At 40.0% G+C, this 22,228-nt stretch overlaps 2 protein-coding genes across 7 annotated transcripts in view; one reads left to right on the top strand and one right to left on the bottom strand.

Annotated features, from left to right (window-relative positions):
- LOC123803671 (sperm-associated acrosin inhibitor-like) overlaps positions 1-22,228 on the bottom strand; it is a 125,726-nt gene that overhangs the window by 61,796 nt on the left and 41,702 nt on the right. The window lies entirely within an intron of this gene.
- LOC148108859 (serine protease inhibitor Kazal-type 7-like) lies at positions 8,847-10,631 on the top strand. Its single transcript, XM_087867765.1, has 3 exons — positions 8,847-8,907; positions 9,761-9,786; positions 10,503-10,631. Exons 1-3 carry the CDS (start codon positions 8,847-8,849, stop codon positions 10,629-10,631), a joined length of 216 nt encoding a protein of 71 aa, XP_087723891.1.

The raw sequence follows: 22,228 nt of genomic DNA, 5'->3' as shown, positions 1-22,228 counted from the left end.
GCCTGGTGAAAATTTGGGCAGAGTGTGAATTATGTGAATTATTATGCACAGCACTCTTCTTATGGTTATCTTTTACTTCTTGGTAAAAAAAAAAATCTGGCATTGCTATGTTGAATCGAAAGGTATCAAAATGGGAATAAGTTAGGAGATGAAAGATTCTCTGTTGAAAAACTTCACAGAACCCTATTTTGAATAATAATTCCAGATAGAGGAGGAATGTGGGCTGATCGGCAGGGAAAAAGACAGGTATAAAGGGAATTGCAAACCAGCTCCCTTTCTCAGGACTACATTTGGAAGATGAGAGAATGTGAAGCAATACCCACTTTCCTTATGATACTAATCACCTTTTTTTAAATCTCTTTTCTTTAGGGAATTTGGTCCTCATATTAAATTTTATAAATATGGAAAATGTGGCTAAGGAGTAACGGAATACTACACTTGCTATTCGTTTCACTACTTAATTGCGAAAATTATTTCTTTTGTAATTTAAGGGCATATGATAAATAACACATCTATGCTACACCCAGATTTGGAACAAAACTGAAAACAAAGGAATTAAACTAATGGAGAACCAACTGACACATTTATTACAAATAAACATAATAATGAAAGAGGTGGTATTTACCCCTGTGTGCTAATTGTTTAAAATAAGCTTTCATTTTACTTGCGTCTAAGATCTATCATCAAGTGGTGTTACTGACACTCCCCGAATTAAACTTACCCCAAAGTGCAGGCTCACCTGAGATCTGACCCTGCCCCACTAATCTCACCTGAAGACATGAGCCTAAGAAAACATTTCACACACATACAAACAGCTGTTTGAGACCTTTAACCTCCACTCGTAAATGAAGCTCACCTTCATAGAGGGAAAAAGAATGCTTATGTGCTAAGAAGAGGGAGGAAAGCCAAGAACTTCTAGGGGAATAGTATGTTTTTGAGACAAAGAGTAGATACCATTTGATCCCCTAGTTTTAGCATTTTTAATCCTTACTCCATTCCATTGTTCCTACTACATCAGTCAATAAATTCGTTTTTCTTTTTTGCTTAATCCATCTTAGAAGCTGTCACTTATAACTGAAAGATCTTGTCTAGTACAGGGACATGAAGCCATTATTATATTTGAGGCTGGGGAAATGAATAGTGAAAAAGTGATCAGCCTTTGGCTTCAGGGGGCTCTGTACCATTACCTGTTTCTGCCACTAGATGTCAGCCTCACTCTTCTATCTTAATCTGACCGGTTCTTTAACCAGAAAGGTCCCCACAGCTTTGCTTTCTTTCTCCATCCCCTTTCCAGCTAATACACAGCTCAGTTCTGGTGGCAACAGGGTCTTTGTCCTCTTACATCATCCTCTCTCCTTCCCCCAGGGGCCCTTGGTCAGTAGGGTCCATCAGGGTGGATCTCTTTGGAGCTGGGAAATCGTCTCAGGTCTGTTTTCTCAAAGTAAAAATTGTCATAAAATATAGACCTTCTCTTGCTAATTTTGACCGTCTTGTGTAACTTAATATTATTGTATTATTTCATCTTTCAATCTCTATTTTCAAAAATAATAAAAGGCACACCAAAGAAATGGAACAGTAGAACAGTAACTCCATCAAAATAAAAATTAAGGAATGGAAATTAATTGCCCTCCAGGCAGGAGAGTCAAAGTGAGGTAAGTTTGGTAAGAGAAACAAGATGTGGACATAGTTATGTATTTCTTTCTAGCCTGGCCATCTGATCTGGACATGCTATGTTTAGGTAGTACCCCTCATGAACTATGTGCGTATAACCCTAATTCACAGAAACTTTCGCTTAGCTGATAAATCTTTTTATAGATTTATGGGCACTACTGGGATTGCGGGGTTCCTGGCATAGATGCAGTGGTGGGAGCAGCTGGGAAGCAGGCAGAGGTGCTCTTTCAGCTCTCATGGGTACATTTATCCCCTTGGCTTCACCACTGAGGGGGGCTCTGCAAAGGAGCCCTTGTTCACTCAGACAACAGTGATTCCAACTTAAAGGAGATTCTGAGTCATATGGGAAACAAAGTGGAGGAGAATGTGTTAAATACTTCACAGTTTCCTCTTCTTAATGAAGTTGAATTCAATCTAAAATGATGAAATTTGTGTAAGTTCCAGTGAGGTATGCTTTGTTTCTTTTTAAATTCACTGATGCAAACCAGATGATTTCTTCCCAATGCTGGATGAATTCTGTTGTTACTCTACCTGCTGACTAATGATGCGGAATCTTAAAACAACTCTTTCGTTCATTTGATACTTATTTGTGGAGTAGTTCTTACTCTACAATGTTCTATATACCAGGTTCTAGTAGAAGCAAACAAACAAGACAGGCAAGATCTTTTCTTATGAAACCTGCACCCCGGTGGTGAGAGATGAATAGTGTGCAAATAAAGGAACAGGAAATAACAGGTAACAACGAACGCTATGATGAAAATGAATAAAACAAGGTCATAGAATAACAAGAGAGGAATATAATAGGAGTTCAGTAAGTAGACACTGAATGGATGCTTGAGACCATAAACTCCTGGACACAGACTCTAATGGAAATCACCAGGAGGAAAGTTTATAATAGGAAATAATAATAAGAGAGACACATGTAGAAAAGACAATCTAAAAAAGAAAAAATAGTTGAAAGAATTTTGTAATCCAATCTCACATAGAATTCAGTGGAAAACAAGTAGCCTAATCACAGAGGACGTGGGCTGGAGCCTAACTGATTTACAAGTTGACTCTTTTAAAGAAAAAGCAGCCATTTTATATAATCCTGGAAGAGCAGAAAGTGGACTCCCTCAAAAGTTTGACGTGCCTATGGCCATCACACCAGCTCTTCTCTCTGCACCACTGATTCCCTGGCTCTTCCAGAATGGCTCCTTGTCATCATTCAGGTGTCTGTCCTCATCGTTCAGGCTCTGAGAAGCCTTCTCTAATCACCCAATGCAATTTGTTCCTTATTTCCACATTTTTCTCTATTCTAATATCATGATGCAATTTCTTTTAAATACTTGTAAAAATATGAAATCATCTTACTATTTTTGTTATTATTTTCCTTTTTTTACTCTACAAGAAAGGAAGTTCTAGGAAGTAGGATTTTTGTCTACCTCATTTCTCTCTGTATCTCCAGAGAGGATAACACTGACCAGAATAGCAAAGGGAAATGGCGAGGTTGATTATGACTTGTGTTTCACTGTTATTAAGTAATGTTGTATTAATATGTCAGGGTCTAAAGAACCTAAGGGATTATATACTGTATTAGAAATATTAAAGAAGCTGATCTATATCATCTGAAGAGAAAGGACTTTGAATAGACCCTCCAGAGCTGCCTTTGCAAATCTGAAGGAATAGACTCGGAAAGAGAGAGCAGACTTATTCTATTGGTCTCCACTGTGGAGAACTAGAAAGCCATATAGAAGGCTTTCTCCAGAAATGGAGTTCTGTTCAATATGAGGAGGAACTGCTGAGCAGGCCAAACAGACCAAAAATTCAGTGATCTTCCTTGGTAACAAACCTTTATATTGGACATCATCAACTTACAGGAAATTGGAGTAAATCCTTAGTTCTCAGTGTTAAAGAAAACACTAACATCTCTTTAGATGTTGTTTAATGTTTGTAAAATAATAAGTAAACTATGGCAAATTAAGTTTGGAGAAAATTGAGTTAAAGTATTGCAGAACATTTAATGGAGCCTTTAATAAAATAAAGTGTATTGTGGATCCTCCCAAAAGAAACAGTGTTCCCTTCAGCACTGAGCACAATAGACATGATTTTACCAATAGGAGCTAGAAGCTGTGTGTGTATGTGTAAAATCTAAATCCAGATACTGTGAGGTCACATAGGAGCAAAATGAACCAACAGGAAAAAGAGTTGTTACCCTTCATTTACAACCTCTTGTCCCATAATTGAAACTATTTGGCCTCAACAATTTGAAGAAAATTAAAGAGAATCAAAGCATAGGATCCCTGGATGTGCTAACTCCTCGTTCCCAAGAAGAGCAAGGAGCAAGTCCTGCCAGACACAAGATCAAAATGCAAATATCCAGATCTCTAGGTCATTGTGTCCCAGTAGACAAAAGGGCATGAACACAGCACTACATTGAAGAAGAAGAAGAAGAAGAAGAAGAAGAAGAAGAAGAAGAAGAAGAAGAAGAAGAAGAAGAAGAAGAAGAAAAGAAGAAGAAGAAGGAGGAGGAGGAGAAGGAGGAGGGGGAAGAGGAGAAGAAGGAGAAGGAGAAGAAGGAGGAGGAAGGGGAGGTAGAAGGGGGAGGGGAGAAGGAGGAAGGGAAGGAGAAGAAGGAGAAGAAGAAGTGGGAGGAGGAGGGGAAGAGTAGGAGGAGGGGGAGGAAGAGGAGAAGGAAGAGGAGGAGGTGAGGGAAAGGAAAGGAAGAAGAAGAAAAGGAGCTAGAATGTGAAGGAGCCACACAGGGAAGGGAGAGGAGGACAAACAAGGCAAGAGCTAGTCCACCCAAATCTAGGCCATGATTTTAAAATTATCACAAGAAGGCCTTGAGGGTGTTGGATGGAGTGTGTGATGGATGCCAAGAAGGAAGGAACCCAGGGGGTTGGGGAATGGGCTGATACAGCAATTAGGAGGAAAATACAGAATTAAATAGGAATTCCAACTTCTTCTCACCCACCTCCAATCCTCAGACTTATTTATCATTTGTACATCTTAGCGTTTCAAGGAAGGGTTTTTAACTTGAAAACCTGAAGCACCAATCTAGGTCAATCTCACTAAATGTGGGAGAAGTAGCGCGATGTAGAAAAAGGACTGTCACAGCACTGTGTCTCAGATAGATGAGGGTGGAGGGGTGGGGAAGGGACACTTGTCCCCTGACTCTAGATCACCCTCTCTCCCCACTGGGACCCTCCTTCTTTCCAGATGACCCTCGCACATAAAAAGGCAACACGCACCAATCCAGTGTTCAGCTCATTTAAAACATCAGCTGTCCTTCCTCACTGCTCTGAGCTGACCAGTTTTACTCCTATTATTCCAATTTCCAATGTGTCTTCAAATCTCTTAGATTTAGATTTAAAGGCAATACACCAGAGCGATTAAAAAGCATTGGCTTTTAACCTTAAACTATCCATTTCCCTCAGTCCCTGTTACCTCAGCTAAATAGCAGGACAAATAACCTCACCAATCTCATGAGATTATTTTAAATCTTTAATGAGATAACGCACACATGAAATGTAGCACAATTCCAGCACATAATAAGTGCATAATATATGGTTAATTTTCTTATTGTACCTTTCCCTTCTTACAGCCATTATCTTAAACCTGGATTACTGCCCAGCCGTGGTGCTGGCTTCCTTATTTCCCTCCAGCTAACTGACCCAGAACTCTTTAATCAGGTCCTGCACCAATTTAATTCTATCACCCATCTCTCACCTTCTGACGGGTCACCTTTCTGTTCCCTGTGGCACCTTAAATCCATTGGGGAAGAAATCCCTAATACTCTCAAATTTTTCTCTCATTTCATTTTTGTTTTTCCCCGTTTTTCTACTCTGCCTTCCCTAGGATGGAGCCATGTCATAATCTGACAAGGCCTCAAGTTCCCACCACCACCACCACCACCCCTTGCAGCAAGCCTAGGAGGAATAAAGACACTGCCCCCAGCCTAAATGGATGACTTTTTGTCTGCTCAATCTTCACCTTTCACCTGCAAAGGATCCTCCCTCTATAATCCTTGGCTCACTGAGCAACTTAAAAATTTCTATGTAAACAGCTGCCCAGACCTAAAGCAACCCATGCCTGATCATTTGACCTTGCTTTTCCTCACCTTTTTAAATCCAAAGAACTTCATTTCCACCAATCTTTTATCTGCTTTATATTTGGATACACCCCCGAGGATTATCATCTCAGCCCCCCCGAGAAATTAATCCTACATTTTGCCTATTAGCCATAGCCTCCATAAACAATTGTTCATACTCCCCAAACCTACTACTACTACTAAGTCCACATGTATTCTGAATTTTGACTTCGAAACTCTTAACTACTCACACCTTGCATAGTCTATCAGAACCTTCTCGAACACTAGACTCTTCTCTGAGCCTACGGCCCTCTTTATGGCTCCCCTCCAGTCTCTGATGTACACACTCCCTATCCAGAAAGTCACTTTTTTTTTTTTCATTTCTTACTCAATGTCATAATATATTTGGGGAGAAATATTCAGCATGGTACTGACTGAACCTGAAAAAATCTAGTGCTAATTTTGTCTACTGGCCATTAATTTTCATATCCATTGTTGACTATCTGACATTCTTCCACTGATGTCTGTACCAAGCCTCTCCAACCTTCTCCAGCTTCCAGACCAACTCGATTTTTCTATCACAAAAGGCAACCCCAGAACTTAACAGCCAGAACCAACCTTACAATGTTGACTGTGCAACTTTAAGGATACAGGTTAAGCTCTGGATGTTTTAATTTCCTCATCTGTAACACAGAAACAATATTTCCTCCCGGAGTGGCTTTGAGTATTGAATGAGATCATATATATGTGTAGATAGATAGACAGATAGACAGACAGATGATATAGATAGATAGATAGATAGATAGATAGATAGATAGATAGATAGATATAATCATGTGATCTTCAGAAAGTTAGTTTTCTTCCAGTTACAGTTTCCTATAATGCTATAATTAGCCCCCATCCACCATGCATCTTAAATTCCTTCTTCTTCCCTTTGGCTGTAAGACAGGTTTGATCTATTCTAGACCTTGCTGAAGGCTTAGCATTCCCCTCCTCTCTTTGACTAACAAATATCTGAAAAAAATTAGAATGTTATTCACTACTTCATCCTACTCTCCCTTTGAGCCCTTTCCCATTCCTCTTTGCTAAATGCATTTCAAACTGCAACAAAGACACCTCTTCTTAAAATATAATGTCTTTTTCTCAGTATTCATTGTCTTCAAACTATCATAGCAAACAATAAAACTTATAATGAACTCTCTTTATTATGGCATTCACTTCTCTTTTTTTCCATTACTGAACTCAACATAGTCTCCCCCATTAATTAGTATCATGATCTTGTGAAGATTACTTAAATCCTCTGAGTCTCAACTTACTCACTGGTAAAATTAGGGTAATAAAAATTCCTTCCTCAATGAGTTGTCCTGAAGATCACATTCCATATTCTAGTTACCATGTATGAAGCTCTAATTATGATCTTGGCACTCTGATACACACACACACACACACACACACGAGTATATGTGTGTATCTATCTATCTATCTATCTATCTATCTATCTATCTATCTATCTATCTATCTATCATCTATCTATCTATCTTCAATACTCAAAGCCATTTTGGGAGGTAAATATTATTTCTATGCTACAGATGAGGAAATCAAAAGCATCCAGAGCTTAACCTGTGTACTTAAAGTCATACAGTCAACAATTATTAAAAGCAAGAGTCCAAATAAAACTCTCTGGACTCAATGCCTATATTAACTACTACATTATATTCCTTCCCAAACAGACGTAAAAGTCAAAATTTTAGGGAGCCATGCCATGTCATTTATTATTAGTTTATTTTCCTTGCAGATGTTGTGTTTTAGAATGTACTGAAATAAACCCACCAAACAAAAGACTGGTGGAACAGAGACCACTGCCTTCCTTCAGGTTTTCACATATATGCCCTCCAGCCCAACAGACGAAAAACAGCTAATTGGACAATTGTGTTTGGAAAATCCAGTTTACAATCTAATGTCAGCAACCCATAGCAGAAACTTTTCACTGATCATTAATAATAATTACAATCACAATGACAATGACACGCACTGCATTTTAGAACAGACTTTCATATAGGTGACTCCAGTTCTGTAAATTCTATTGTGGTTAGCAGTAGGTCCCAGTTGACAGGGCATGAAACTAAGGCTGTGGGGTGGTCTCTGTACTGTTTGACAACTATTTTCCAGTTCTCATCCTTCGGGTCCTCAAGGGACAAGATAAGATCATACTGTAACCTCTGTGATTGAGCCAGGTCACTTGATGGTGAGGGAAAAGTAGTGTCATTTCTAAGGGGAATATATAATTGCTGAAAATGGAAATCTCCAAGGGCACATCTTCACTCCACCTTGACAATGAACGATATTCCAAAACTACTCAGCCCGCTTGGGATCCACTGAAGGCAATATGGCACCATCTGCTGACAACTGTATGTGGATAGCTTGAGTAAAAAATAAACATACATTAAGTCACAGAAATCTTGAGGTTATATGTTAGCATAGCATAATCCAGTCTCTCTGACTGATACAGGCTGTTGGCACATAAATGACTCACCCAAGGTCACACAGCTAGAAAATGTCAATGCACTTCTCCAAGTCTCATAAATGCTAAGGTCACTTTCCCTCCCACCAGGTCCCAGCTTGCTTCCTATGTTCCTTGCTTCAAAAATGAACAGTATTTCCCCAGGAGGCAGAATATAAACCTAAGTGTGATCTGTCTAATCTGAATCGAATATTCTTTATTTGGTGAAAAAAAATTTGACGTTTTTTACTTATTTCATAACTAGGCCAAACAGCCTATAGTTAATTTCTTCCACTACTTGAAGTTGAGAATTCTAAATAACAGTCCCCACCTCTGGTGCAGGCAGGAAAATACCTCTCACCTCAAATAATCAATTTCTCGGTCAGATAATAAGTAGCAATTATGTGACAGGAACCGCAACACCACCCAGGGTGTGACATTGTGTTTTGAGAGCCTCTCAGAGCCAATACTGACTCTGGATGATCTCACGGGAAAGGTGGAGAAACCAAGCACTGGCATATAAACCTGACCCCTTTCCTAGGGTATGGCTGATATAGCTGGTGTGACAGCCCTGACAGCCTCTGCACCACAGCCGTTTCCACCATGAAGATCATCGGGGGGCTCCTTCTGCTCTGCACAATGACTCATTTCTTCAGCAACTTGGGTGAGTTAAGGGCACAGAGTGCCCTGTGCAACCATTAAGCTTGTCTTCCCAAATAACCCCTTCTCAGTGTTGGAGGAAAATGTCTGGTCATGCGGATTTAAAGTGTACTGGCTTATAATACAAACAGCCCTGGCCTGGGAAGGGAGAGTCTTATGTACCAACAGGTGTTGGGGAGGGTTGGGTCCAGTGTTTTCCCTTTCAAGGATTTTTATTTTCATCCGTGGAGCCGTAGAAAAAAAAGAACTAATTTCTTCATAATTCTACCATTCCATAAGGCCACTGGAAGTGGTTGGTGTTATTAGATACTATTCCTCAGTGCAATGACACAGAAAAACTTGGATGTCTGTCCAAATCCATCCAGGAGGATCGAAATAAAACACAATACTCCAAAACCTCGGAATCAACAATTAGACTTTTACATCCTGAAAATTATTTAAATAAATAAAGATTCTAACACCTTAAGAACATTCCATTACATTTCTTTATATCAGTTCAGAGGGGAGAATATCAAAGATGGCAGCACTTCAGGCTCCTAGGAGGAGTGACTGCAATACTTTCTATTGCTATCTGACTTTGAATCATTATCAAAGACATAATAAGTTCCAGAAAATGCCCCATGGTCGATAAAGGGAGGAAACTGGTCAATTCTCCTGCCTGAATAAAGGGCTTACCTTATTGGCCATTTGGCTTCTTCAGCAAACAGCTGGAGTTTTATATAAGAACAGACTGTGTGCTGAGATTCGTCACCGGAGCAAATGCAGAATCTCAATCCATAGGCCCAAATTAACATTAATTAATGAGACTTCAAGACTTTGCTTTATTTTTAACATTTCCATCTGTAACTCTCTTTCAGAAGCTGCTAGTCTACCTTTAACAACAGTGAGTATATTGAATTACACTTTAATTTCAACTCCTATTGACTGACATTTAGTCAACAAATGTTTTTGAAATATATACATAGAATTAATTCAGGGTGTTTGGGGAGGGGGCAAAGGAGAAGGTGGGCACAGATTAAAAAATCTCCTCTGCTTTCCAGAAGGCAGTTGAAGACAAATGACATACATGTTACTAACCATAGACTGCAAAAAAAAAAAAAAAAAAAAAAAAAATCCCAAGTTAAAGGAGAGAGAGATGACTTCCAGCTGAGAGGTTGGTAAAGTCTTCATGGGAAGGACAACATGTGAGAGGCAGGACACAGTTACCGTGGTTAATAGCACAGGCTCTAGATTTGAATCCCAACCCCATCACTGACTAGCTTTTACATTATGCAAGTTCTCTGTTTTTAAGCCTTAATTTCCCCCATCTATAAAGAGGTGTAATAGTAGAACCTACCCTATTCAGTTGTTATGAAGATTAAACAAAGAAAATTCATGTATGATTTAAGCTTAATGTCTAGCATGGAAATGCTCAGGAATTATTAACAAAGTATGCAGTAGTAACAGAGGTGGGGATAGCAATACTAGTATTTGTCATGGTGATAATATTATTAATAGAATTAGCTACAGAATATCTGATCTGGGACTCCTAGGATGGTATTTTGCTTCCTGCCCAACATAGCCAGCATAGCCTAGGATATTTTCTTGTGTCTGTCGCAGGTGGACTGCAGCATTTACAAGAAGTACCCAGTGGTGGCCATCCCCTGCCCCATCACATACCTGCCCGTTTGTGGTTCTGACTACATCACGTATGGGAATGTGTGCCACCTATGCATTGAGAACTTGTGAGTACCTTGCGGGAAGCAAAAAGAAGTTGCGGCCAGTGTCCTGCACTGCAAACCTCTCCTCTATGAGCCTGTGTCACTCTCCGTAAGCTGTGCTTATTCCACCTGGAAGCAGCTGGTAGAGAGAGAAAACTGTCTCACAGTCAGGCTAGGTTTGGGCCACCTGCTCTGCCAGCTTGAACTAGTTCCATCCATCACCCACCTGCCAATCCCTGTCTCAACTGAGGGGGTCCAGTAAGACCAGGAGCCCAGAGGTTCTATAGAGGCAGGTCAGGAGTCACCAAGGGGCTAAGGGGATCATTTGGAGGTGATCTCCAACCCCAAGTTCAGCTATTTTAGGCAATGGAGTTCTACACAGTATCTTGTTAGAAGAAAAGGTCTTGAACCCCATACTAAATAATCATTGAAAGCCACTATCCTACATGATTTCTAAGAGACTTGTAGCCATACTGCTTGATTCTTAGACAAACTGTGGCTAGAGAGCCTTTACCCTTCTCAAATTCCTAGTGGCTCTAAGTAACTGTAGCCTTAAGAGGGAAGAGGGGAAGAAGGCTAGCACAAAATTTTTTTCTATCATCTAAAAGAGGGGGATGCAAGCTGTCAGTGCTTGGACCTGGGTCCCACGGGCATGTTTTGCTTAGGTATTTTTGTTTGGTCTGTGCCGTATTTTTGAAGGCAATATCACTAGGTAGTTGTCACTTCTTTAATGTAGAACAGGCACCTTAGCATTTATTACCTTACACCCCAAGTCCACTTTGTTCATTGTTAAGTCTCCTTTAGACCACTGGATATTGGCTACCTATCTTCGATCCTGTATTTTTCATCTTGTGATTATCTACACAAGTTAGAATATCAGTTTAGGGCCTGCGCTCAGAAGGATATGTCTGCATCTTTATTTCTATTCAGGAATAGGGAACATTCACAAAAGGGAAGATTCTCTAACAGGCACACACATTGGGCCCTTGGCCTAGAAGCTGGCTTGTGTTCAAGGACACTGAAGTGGACATGTAGTGGCAGTTCTCACTAACGCAGGACCCAGCTTCATCACAGGCCTTGTTGGCAGGCCACCTTGTTGGCAGGCCACCTCAGCTTTCCATGCCAGAAGTCCTCCTCCTGTATTACTGTAAGATTTTGGTTTATGGGCCCAGGTTCTGGAATCAGTGGAGGGATCCCACTGATCAGTGGGGGGGTGGAAGTATCACCGAACTAGAGAGACTCTACTTCTGTCTCTGTCAGAAACTGCCTGTGGCAAGGACCTTCCTTTTCAGGGATTCAGTTTCTTCATCTATAACATTAAGCTCTGCCTCATAATTTCTATAGTTCCTTTTGGCTCTGACATTACATAACATTGCCTCTTGTTTAACGAATCTTGTTTTGTGTTTTCTCATAGGAAAACTAATGGAAAAGTTCAGCTACTTCATGAAGGAAGTTGTTAACTTCTCCACAGACATGGGTACAGAGTGATGATATCTTCACCATCATCGTCATCATCCCCAGCTCTGACTGCCTTTTCCCTCATCTTGGCCTGTGCTCTGGGTAGGGGCAGAGACAGATTCGGAGTCATCTCTGTTGGGTGGAGAAAGTTGTTGTGGTCTTCCTCAAACTCATGCCTCACTGACTTCCTGGCTTCTTTTTGTACCTCAATAAAAGAATCTCCCCAGAGAGTTTATCTTTTACTTCTGCTTGTATTTGTTTCTTAGATCGGATGTAATATCTCAGTTTAAATCTAGAACTGAGGAACATACAAATCTTCTTTAGGAGAAAGCTTTGTATGAAGAATCTCAAGTGACTTCCAAGAGACCCACGCACGTGCGCGCGCATGCATACACACACACACACACACACACACACACACACACACATACACACCATCAGTGAACACCTTACCCTCTCCTGGAGTCCTTACCTTCCTTAATCAGTACCTGCCACTGGGAACTAGTCTATGGACCATACTGGTCCTTTATATTAGTCTCTTTTCTGAAGTTCCTTAGAGGGGCACCTCCTTCATTATAAGAAGCCAACCCTGGAGGGAAGATTTTCCTGCCCATTTCTTTCCATAGGCATTCCATAATTTCTTTTTTCTTGTCTCTCACCTTGCTAACCTCCTGCTGTAGCCTTTTTTTTTTTTTAAAGATTTTATTTATTTGTCACAGAGAAAGAGAGAACAAGCAAGGGGAGAGGCAGGCAGAGGGAGAAGCAGGCTCCCTGCTGAGCAAGGAGTCCACAAGGGACTCCATCCCAGGACTCTGGGATCACAACCTGAGCTGAAAGCAGACGCTTAACCGACTGAGCCACCCAGGCATCCCCTCCTGCTGTAGCCTTAACAGAACATCTCTGGCACTAACTACTACACTGCTTGACCTCCTCTCTAACACTTGCCTTCCATACTTGTAAAATGTAGATACCACTATGTACCAAGACAACACTGACAGTACAATGGCAAATTGTACATTTTTCTTTCAAATAAAGAGATCTATAATTCATTCTTAGTGATGAAGCTAGAGTTCCTTCTATAGAGGATGCTTATGTGACCACAACACTTTGAGAAAGTCTTTAGTGATAGACATAGCTCACAAGAAATTAGTGACCCAGATTGGACCTTGGTGTACTTTCATCGTCCTCATTTTCTCCTCCCCATGTTCACTTCTTCCCTCACTTGCTCCAGAACTATTCTTTTTTTTTTTTTTTAAGATTTTATTTATTTGTTTGACAGAGAGACAGCCAGCAAGAGAGGGAACACAAGCAGGAGGAGTGGGAGAGGAAGAACCAGGCTTCCAGCGAAGGAGGGAACCCGATGTGGCGCTTGATCCCAGGACTCTGGGACCACGTCCTGGGCTGAAGGCAGATGCTTAACGACTGAGCCACCCAGGTGCTCCCAGAACTATTCTTGGCCCAGAAATTTAAAGAGGATAGTCCTACCCACCTAGAGGCTGCCCTAAAGATACGAGGATGTCTGTGGAAACCTTATCTCCTCATAGACTCAAGAAGAGAGAAGGAGGGGTGCCTGGGTAGCTCAGTCGGTTAAGCATCTGCCTTCAGCTCAGGTCATGATCCCTGGGTCCCAGGATTAAGCCTTGCATTGGGCTTTCTGCTCAGTAGGGAGCCTGCTTCTCCCTCTCCCTCTCTCCCCGACTCGTGCTCTCTCTTGCTCTCTATCTCAAATAAATAAATAAAATCTTAAAAAAAAGAAGAGAGAGGGAATCCACGGTTATGGTAACTCCGTAAGAGTGGTATAAAAAGGCTTATAAACAGTTGGATCATGCCTACATTTATATTCTACTGCTAGAGTGTTATATAATTACAAAAGTACAGACTCGGTCCCCATGATCATGACACGCCTAACATGGTCAGGATGATTGGGATAAAATATGGGTCTGAATCAGAGTTAAATTCAAAGTCAAGTTCAAAGTCAAGGTCAAGCCAGATATTGGTCAAGTCAACTATGGAAACTGTGAAGAAGAGCAAGGATAGAGAAGAAGCTTAGATAAATAAGCTCCTGAAGTAAAAGTAGCAGATAGGGAGAAGTTGTGATCTGGACGGTGAAGGGCCTGGGATAGATGGTCAAATGGCCTTGCTGGCTTAGGCCCCTTCAGTTGCTTGCCACCTTCAGCGCCTCTCACTTCCCGGTTTCAAGCTCCCACCCCTACTGGTGTGATCCTCTCCCAAGCTGCTCATACCTGCTCATGTATGTGAAACATCCCCTCACCTGAGTTGCGTACAAGCCCACAGGTTTCTCAGTATGTTGTGCTCTTCTCATCATGCCAATTCCTCCCACCTTCTTAGATCTTCAGCTTCTCTTGTCTTTCCTTTTCTTGGTCTTGATCTATCCCTGCACCTGGCACTGTTTGCCCCGTCTAAAACAAACACCTGCATTTTCCCAGTGCTCCTTACTAATCTTTCTTACATAACTTCAGTTGTTTCTACCTTCTTAGGAGACTGATTTCCATATTGTTCTACATGCCTCAACCCTTTCTCCTCTGCTGCCTCTAAACTTTTGTCTACCTCAGTCCTTCTCATGCTTCCTCTGACCTCACTCACATCTCCTCAACAGAACTGAATCCTCAGAAGCTCATTTCTTCGTACACAAAAGCTCTCTTTCTCCTAGTAGTTGGATTGTGATAAAGACCATGACATGGGCATACTCTTACACTGTGAGCTCATCCTCACCCCCACATATGGTACAGATGGAAAAACCTACAAAATCCCTGCCAACTGTGCATGAAGTTCAGGGAAAGATATCAATGGAAACATGATACAAAATGTCGGCAAAATACACACCTATATAAGAATTCCTGATCATCATGGATGAAAGAGAGCGAGTAAACAGCCTCATTTTATGGATAGAAGCTCTGAACTCCCAAAATTGGAAATGCCTCATTGCTCACATGGTAGACGAGGACAAGAACCCAGATCTGCTACTCCCAATCCAGCGCCCAAAAAAGTGTTTCTAGAATTTTATTCATCCTATCTCAATACCCTTGGGAATCAAACTCCTTCTACTATGAAATGACCCAGTATATAACATTTGTAAAACACTTACAGCTCACAAAAGACTTTCATATTCCTTGTCTCATTTAATCTTCACACAGCATCTGTCATAAGATAGACATGATCAGCCTAGCTTCTCAGAGGAGATAAAAGAAGCTCCCGGAGGGAAATGATGGGCAGAATTGCAGAACTGTAAATGGTGGATGGTTCTGCTGGCTTTGAGTTTAGCTAGTGTTGATTCTACACACCACACTGCATAAAGACAATGAGGAAACATCTGGCTTCATTGCAGCTGAGCGGCCTCAGGTCTTTGGTCCATATTCTATTCAAAGCAGATACTAGCTCATGATGACATTGACCCTTTCTTTCAACCCTTCCACAACTCACGGCCTAAAAGAAATTGAAGTCTAGATTTGTCTTACAATTGATACATTCCCAGAATCCTTTTAATATTTATAAATGATGTTTAAAAACAGTTATTGCTCTTCAAATTTTGGAATCAACCTGTGGTTGAGCTGTAGAAGAACCAATTATGGCATACAGAACAGAACGTGCATATTTTTAATGTCTGAAATGTAAAAATAAACATAGAGGTGACAAATCTTTAGAGAGAAAAGCTGACTGAGGGAAGCATATGGAGGCAGGTAAATTTCTTGTAAGATTATGGGATGCTACCTAAGGATGAGAATAATAGAAAGTGACTAAGATATATTATTTAAAGTTATAAAGGTAGTATGCAGAATTTTTGAAAAGTCGTGATATACTCAGCAAAAATTGGAAAGAACTAAAAGTGGGAAGGTAATATAAATTAACAACTTTCCTTCATAGATGGTAGACAATAAATACTAAGGTACACTTATGCCTCTATTTCTTGATTTCATAAAGGCATAAGTATACTTTGAGAATTGTGACAGTAGCAACCTTAGAATAGAAATGGTTAAAATTAGCTCCCACTGAAGTGATATTGGCCATGAAGACTTTTGGTTTTCATCGTAACCTTTTAATGTCATGGAATTTATATACATATTTCTTACTATGGCATATGTATTAATTTCTTTTCTTTTCCTTTTTCCCCGCCAGGAAAAGTAAATCTTTGCCACAGGGAAGCTGTTAAATTACCATAAATGTAAGTGTAAAGTAGGTTTATTTTTAAATTTTTACCTCTCCAAGTACAGGCCTTGAAGGAAAAAATGACTTTAAGTTTTGCTCACTTCTCTACGTACTCATCGGCACTTGTCTACTGAGGTCTCCGGCATGTTCATCACCATTGTCTTCATTATAAAACTCCACCAAGCAGCTCAGGAGAACACAACAAAACCTGGAACAGGAGACTTGCATGCTTATGGCAACTTGCACATCACCAGGTGTGTGGCTGTAGGTTGGTCATTTACATGGGCAATATCTCTTTTCTTACTGACAAAACCAAGAGAATAATAATCCCTAATTTAACCTGTACATTGTGAGAGTCAGAGGACATATGCATGTGCACATGCTTCGTAAACTGTAAGGTCCTATGGAAATGAAAGGGTTGATTATGATATTATGACCCATCCTTCTCCAACACTTATCCAGGCCTGAACACATAGACTACATTCCTGGAAATGTGTTTGGCATGTCGAAGTGAAGGCCCATGACCAATAAACGTTGTGGGGTTTTTTCTTGGTTTGAGAAATGGGAACATTTCAGTCCCTTAGAAATTGATACTAGAAAGTAAAAAGGCAAATGTGCAATTTGAACATATAAGATTACATGAATTGACTTATATAGTTTGCCCCCTTTGAACATGGCCTCACTTAATACCGTGAGTAAAACTGTGATGAAAAATGAGATATTCAAATAATCTCAAGGGATCTCATCACAAAATATTTACTAATTTTGAAAGGAGAAAGAGTAACAGTGGAATGGAGAAACACTGCAGACACTAACCTGCACAAGTGATCAAAGTTAGCATAGTCAGTGATGGGGCAAATCGACATCATGGATACTATATCAAAGTATACAATGTGAAGAATATAGAACAGCTTCTGTATTTCCCTGCCCCAAATGCACAGCTTGAATATAGCCACTAGGAAACATGAGACAAACTCAAATTCAGAAACCTTCTATAAAATAATTCATCTACAACTTTCAAAAACCAAGAACAGGCCTTTTAAATATTCTGCACTGAAAGAGACTAAAGAACATGATATTGCATGATCCTAAATGGATCTTTTATTATTGTCATTGTTGCTGTTTGTTGAGAAACAGTTCACATACCATAAAATTCAGGGTTTTATTTTTTTAAAAATTTTTAAATTGAAGTATAATTAACATGCAGCATTATATTAGTTCCAAAAATTCTTTTTTTAAAATGTAAAACTCTAATCTGCTCACAAAATTGTGCAACCAGCACCATTATTTGATTTCAATATCTTTCATCACTCCAAAAACAAACTCCGGACTGATTGGCAGTCACTCTCATTCCCCCATCTTTCCAGTTCCTGGCGGCCATGAATCTAATTTTTGCCTATGAATTTATTTACTATTCTGGACATCATACATAAATAGAATCGTACAATATAGGCCTCGTGTCTGACTTTCTTCACTTTGCGTAAGGTTTTCAAGGTTAACCCATGTTGTAGCATGTGTCAGTACTTCATTCCTTTCTGTAGCTGAATAATATTCCATTCTATAGCTATACTATGTTCGATCATTTGTCAGTTGATGGATACTTGGATTGTTTGCAATTTTGGACCATTATGAGTAAAGCTGCCATGAACATTTACAAGTTGTTTTCGGGGGGTGGTGGTTTTTTGTTTTTGTTTTTGTTTGTGTCTTCAATTCTCTTGGGTAAATACCTAGAAATAGAATTGCTGGGCCATAGAGTAACTCCACATTTAACTTTTTGAGAATTTACCAAACTGTTTCCAAAGTAGCTGCTATGACATTTTCCATTCCCACAAGCAATGTATGAGGGTTCCAATTTCTCCACATCCTTGACATCTCGTCTTTTTTTTTGTTGTTGTTGTTAGCCATCCTAATGGATGTGAAATGGTACTCATTTTGGCTTTGATTTGCATTTCCTTAATAGCTAATGATGATGAGCATATTTTAATGTCTTTATTGGCCATTTGTATATATTCTTTAGAAAAATGTTTATTCAAATCCGTTGCTCATTTTTTATCTAGATTATTTGTCTGGTTATCGTTGAGCTGCATATATTCTGTTTAGCTTTATATATTCTGAATACTAGGCCTTTATCAGATCTATGATTTGCAAATATTTTTTCCCATTCTTTGGGCTGTCCTATTAAGTGCAAAATTTGGATTTTGATAAAATCCAATATATCTGTTTTCCCTTTTGTTTATTATATTCTTAGTGTCATATCTAAGAAACCACTGCCCATTCAAAGGTCACAAAGATTTACGACTATGTTTTCTAAGACTTCTATAGTTATAACTCTTCTATTTAACTCTTTGATCCATTTTCAGTTAATTTCTGTTAGAGTTTTTTAAACAATCTGATTGGATTGAATCATTCTGTTATAAAGGCATTATTATTATTTTTTATTTTTAAAAATTTTATTTATTTATTTGACAGAGAGACAGCCAGTGAGAGAGGGAACACAAGCAGGGGGAGTGGGAGAGGAAGAAGCAGGCTCCCAGCGGAGGAGCCCAATGCGGGGCTCGATGCGGGGTTCGATCCCAGATTCCGGGATCAGGCCCTGAGCCGAAGGCAGACGCTTAACGACTGAGCCTCCCAGGCGCCCCTGTTATAAAGGCATTATCGACACACATGGCAAAATGTGAATGGAGTCTTGAGGTGAAGAGTACATGAGAAGTTCTTTGCTCTAGTCTTGAAACAATTATTTCAAAATAGAAAGTTAAAATTCAAAAATGTGTTCTTCCTGATTGTTATGCAAAACAGGTACTAGTAACTTGATAGACCTGTTCCTCCAAGAAAGCTAAGTAAAGGCACAGAAGTGACTTCAGAATGGGAAATAACAAGAGAATATGGGAAGGATATGCCATGCAGGCTGAGTTCTTAAGTAAATTCTCAAATAAAACATAAGGCTCTCCCCACCTCCCCTGCCCCCACCAATACACATTGAAAATAGTTCCGAATTCCTTAGGAGAAAAAAAACCCCTCAATTCATAGTGACATTTTAAACAGCTGCTTCTCCTTCTCCTTCCCGTTCCCCTTCCTCCTTCCCCTTCCTCCTCCTCCTCCTTCTTCATCTTGTTCTTTTTGTCAGGATAACTCAGGGCTGCCTAAAAGGTCTTGCTTATTAGGAGGAAAGGATTGCCATTGTGTTGAAAGACATTTCTTAAGTGCTCAAGGGACTTCGTGTCAAAGTCTTCCTGATTCCCAGATCCCACAGCATTTCCCCTCCAGAGGTGACCACTTAACCCACGCGTGCACATCAACGGCTCCTGAACTCTGGCCAGTCTCCCTCAGAGGCAGAAGAGGTTTCAGCAATTACAGCCCCAGCCAGCCCAGCCCTCTGATACCCTCCAGAGAGTCACCTATATATTAGTTCTCCTCTAATCTTGTATCTAAAATCTTCAGATTCAGTTCTTCTTGGGCTTCAATTCGGATGACTACTCTGTATTCCCTGAACTAGAGAATCTCCTTTATGGCCCTGGAACTCTGTTAACTTCCTCCTTCTAAATTATCCTCTTTTTCTTCTCTTCTCCCTTCTGCATTCACACTCCATATTTTTTAAAAAGATTTTATTTATTTATTTGACAGAGAGACAGCCAGCAAGAGAGGGAACACAAGCAGGGGGAGTGGGAGAGGAAGAAGCAGGCTCCCAGCGGAGCAGGGAGCCCGATGCGGAGCTCGATCCCAGGACTCCAGGATCACGCCCTGAGCTGAAGGCAGACACTTAATGACTGAGCCACCCAGGTGTCCCTGCATTCACACTCTTATAACCAACCAAGCTGAGGCTCTGATCCAGGAAAGCTCTCCCTCAAGTAGTACTTGCCTCACTGAACCCCTATGGACCCACCTGCTGGAATCGCCACCTGAGGGTGGAATTTGGGAACTTCTCTCCTAGACTAGTGATCTTCAAATTATCCTGTGGACTCTTAGGGACTCCATGAGTGTGACTCAAGGGCCATTATGGGAAGATGAGGACAAGGAAGATAAGCTGCCACAGTCCTTCTTCAAGTAATGGTGAACCTCTGTTATCTGTTTAGTGTATTATGCTTCCATACAACATTTTCCAGTTCCACTCTGCACTCCTGTGATCTTGGACAACTTGTTTATTTTCTCTGTGCCTCACTTCCTTTATTTGTAAAGTCTTGGTAGTAATAGTATTTATCTAATATAGTTTTAAAATTTAAATAAGTTAATATTCATACAATTCCCGGAACACCTGACACATAATTAGGGCTCAGTAAATATTATTACTGCTGTTGCTATTGTCATTAAAGTATTTTGCTGTTAGAAAAGAAAAGTTTAAAAATGTGGATAGAGGCCATTCAATAAAGGAATCAGCTCTGCAGGGTCCCTGATAAGTATTCATTTGACCTCTAATGAGATACTTAAAAGGATAAGATTCTCATTACCTCTGGTCATTATCAAACAGTACTGATCGTCATAAAGTTCCTTTTGTGATCACATGCTAATATTTATTATTTCCAGTACAGCCACAAAGATACACCATTTGCTTATTTTAAGATAGTTCTTAAGTGCTTTTTCAGACCACAGTCACTGTCATTGTCTTTGCTATCATGATCATTATCATCAAATACCAAAATTTCTTAAGAGCTTACTATGTGCCAGACCCTGGACAAGAACTTTACAAATACAATCTCATTTGAAACTTACAACAGCTTATGATGATGGTGCTTAAAGTATTTGACACTTGTTAAAATGGTGAGGAACATGTCATTCAAGGTATAATCTTGAATGCGCCTATTGCGATAGGAGACAGAGATTGGGCTCAAGTCTGCAAAAAACAAGTGGGGATTTTTAGCCAAGGAGCAAGTTGAGGCGGTCAGTAGATGGAATATTATTAATGAGAGTTACCAAGAATAGAAAGATTCTTGCTAAAGGTTGGCCAAGGACTTATATATTAGAAGTGGGGAATGAAGAACTTGATCAGATATCAAAAGTGTTCAGATATCAATGGTAAGGAGATGACTTAGCAGGATTTTATGCCAAGACAGAAAGGGGCAAGCCAAAGACATGAGATGGAGGGGAAGTTGGGAGCAAGGTTAAGGCCTAGTCAAGAAGAGGGCTCAGAGCAGCCTAACTAAAGTTCAGTCAAGAACAGAGTCCTTGTCAAGCTATAATGAAGACAGTAGCAAAGTTTCTCATTATTCATGGTATACCCATGTTGTAATACAGCTTCTAAGAGTAATGCTCATTAATATTTACTGAATGATTAAATGAACATTAAGAAATTAAGGCTACTAAGAGTTAAAAAACTTGCACCAGGTCATGTAGGGAATGGTGAAAGTGGCAATGAATTCAGTTCTGCAAGACTCTTAGAGTTTCAACTCTCAGTAATATTATGATGCCCTCGCCCCAGACCAGCAGAGGTTCTAGCTGTCTTTATCCTTTTGAAGGGAAACAATTGTTTCAGTCTCTCAGTCTTTGGCACTACTTCCACTAGTGGGTACACACAGTGTCTTCCAACTCTGTCTACCAAAACTGCAAGAGCTGCTTGCAAGGTCTTCTCATAGAGTCACTGTATTTGAAAATTGGCACATTCTAAAATAAGTGTCCTTGTAGCCTTTATCAGATATTTCAAATGAAAAATGGTTTGATAAAGCACAATTAAACTTATTTAAACCATGGCCAAATGATTGGTGAGCTTGTCTGATAAAAATTAGTGTATTAGTGTAAGATGTCACTGGCCTCATATTAACTATGGCCCAGGACAAAGTCAACATCTCATTCTTGAATCATCAAGCTGTGTCTTCGGGACTAGAGAATCATGGCCAAAACTTTAGGGACAGTCCAGCCATTGCAGTCACTAAATCCATTACTGGTTAGGATGGTCACATAGCTCTTTATTATTACCTTTGAGAAGTCCCTTCTCCAAAGGGCCCTGTATAAACAAGCTTCCACCAGAGATCTGGCAGGTAAATGAGGTGTGAGTGCTAACCAGCTCCACCTACT

This window comes from Ursus americanus, chromosome 15 (genome assembly GCF_024610735.1).
Source record: "Ursus americanus isolate L20-20 chromosome 15, mUrsAme1.1.p, whole genome shotgun sequence".
NCBI classification, from domain to species: Eukaryota; Metazoa; Chordata; class Mammalia; order Carnivora; family Ursidae; genus Ursus; species Ursus americanus.
The sequence above is the reverse complement of the archived record's forward strand: the minus strand, read 5'-3'. Positions and strand labels throughout refer to the sequence as shown.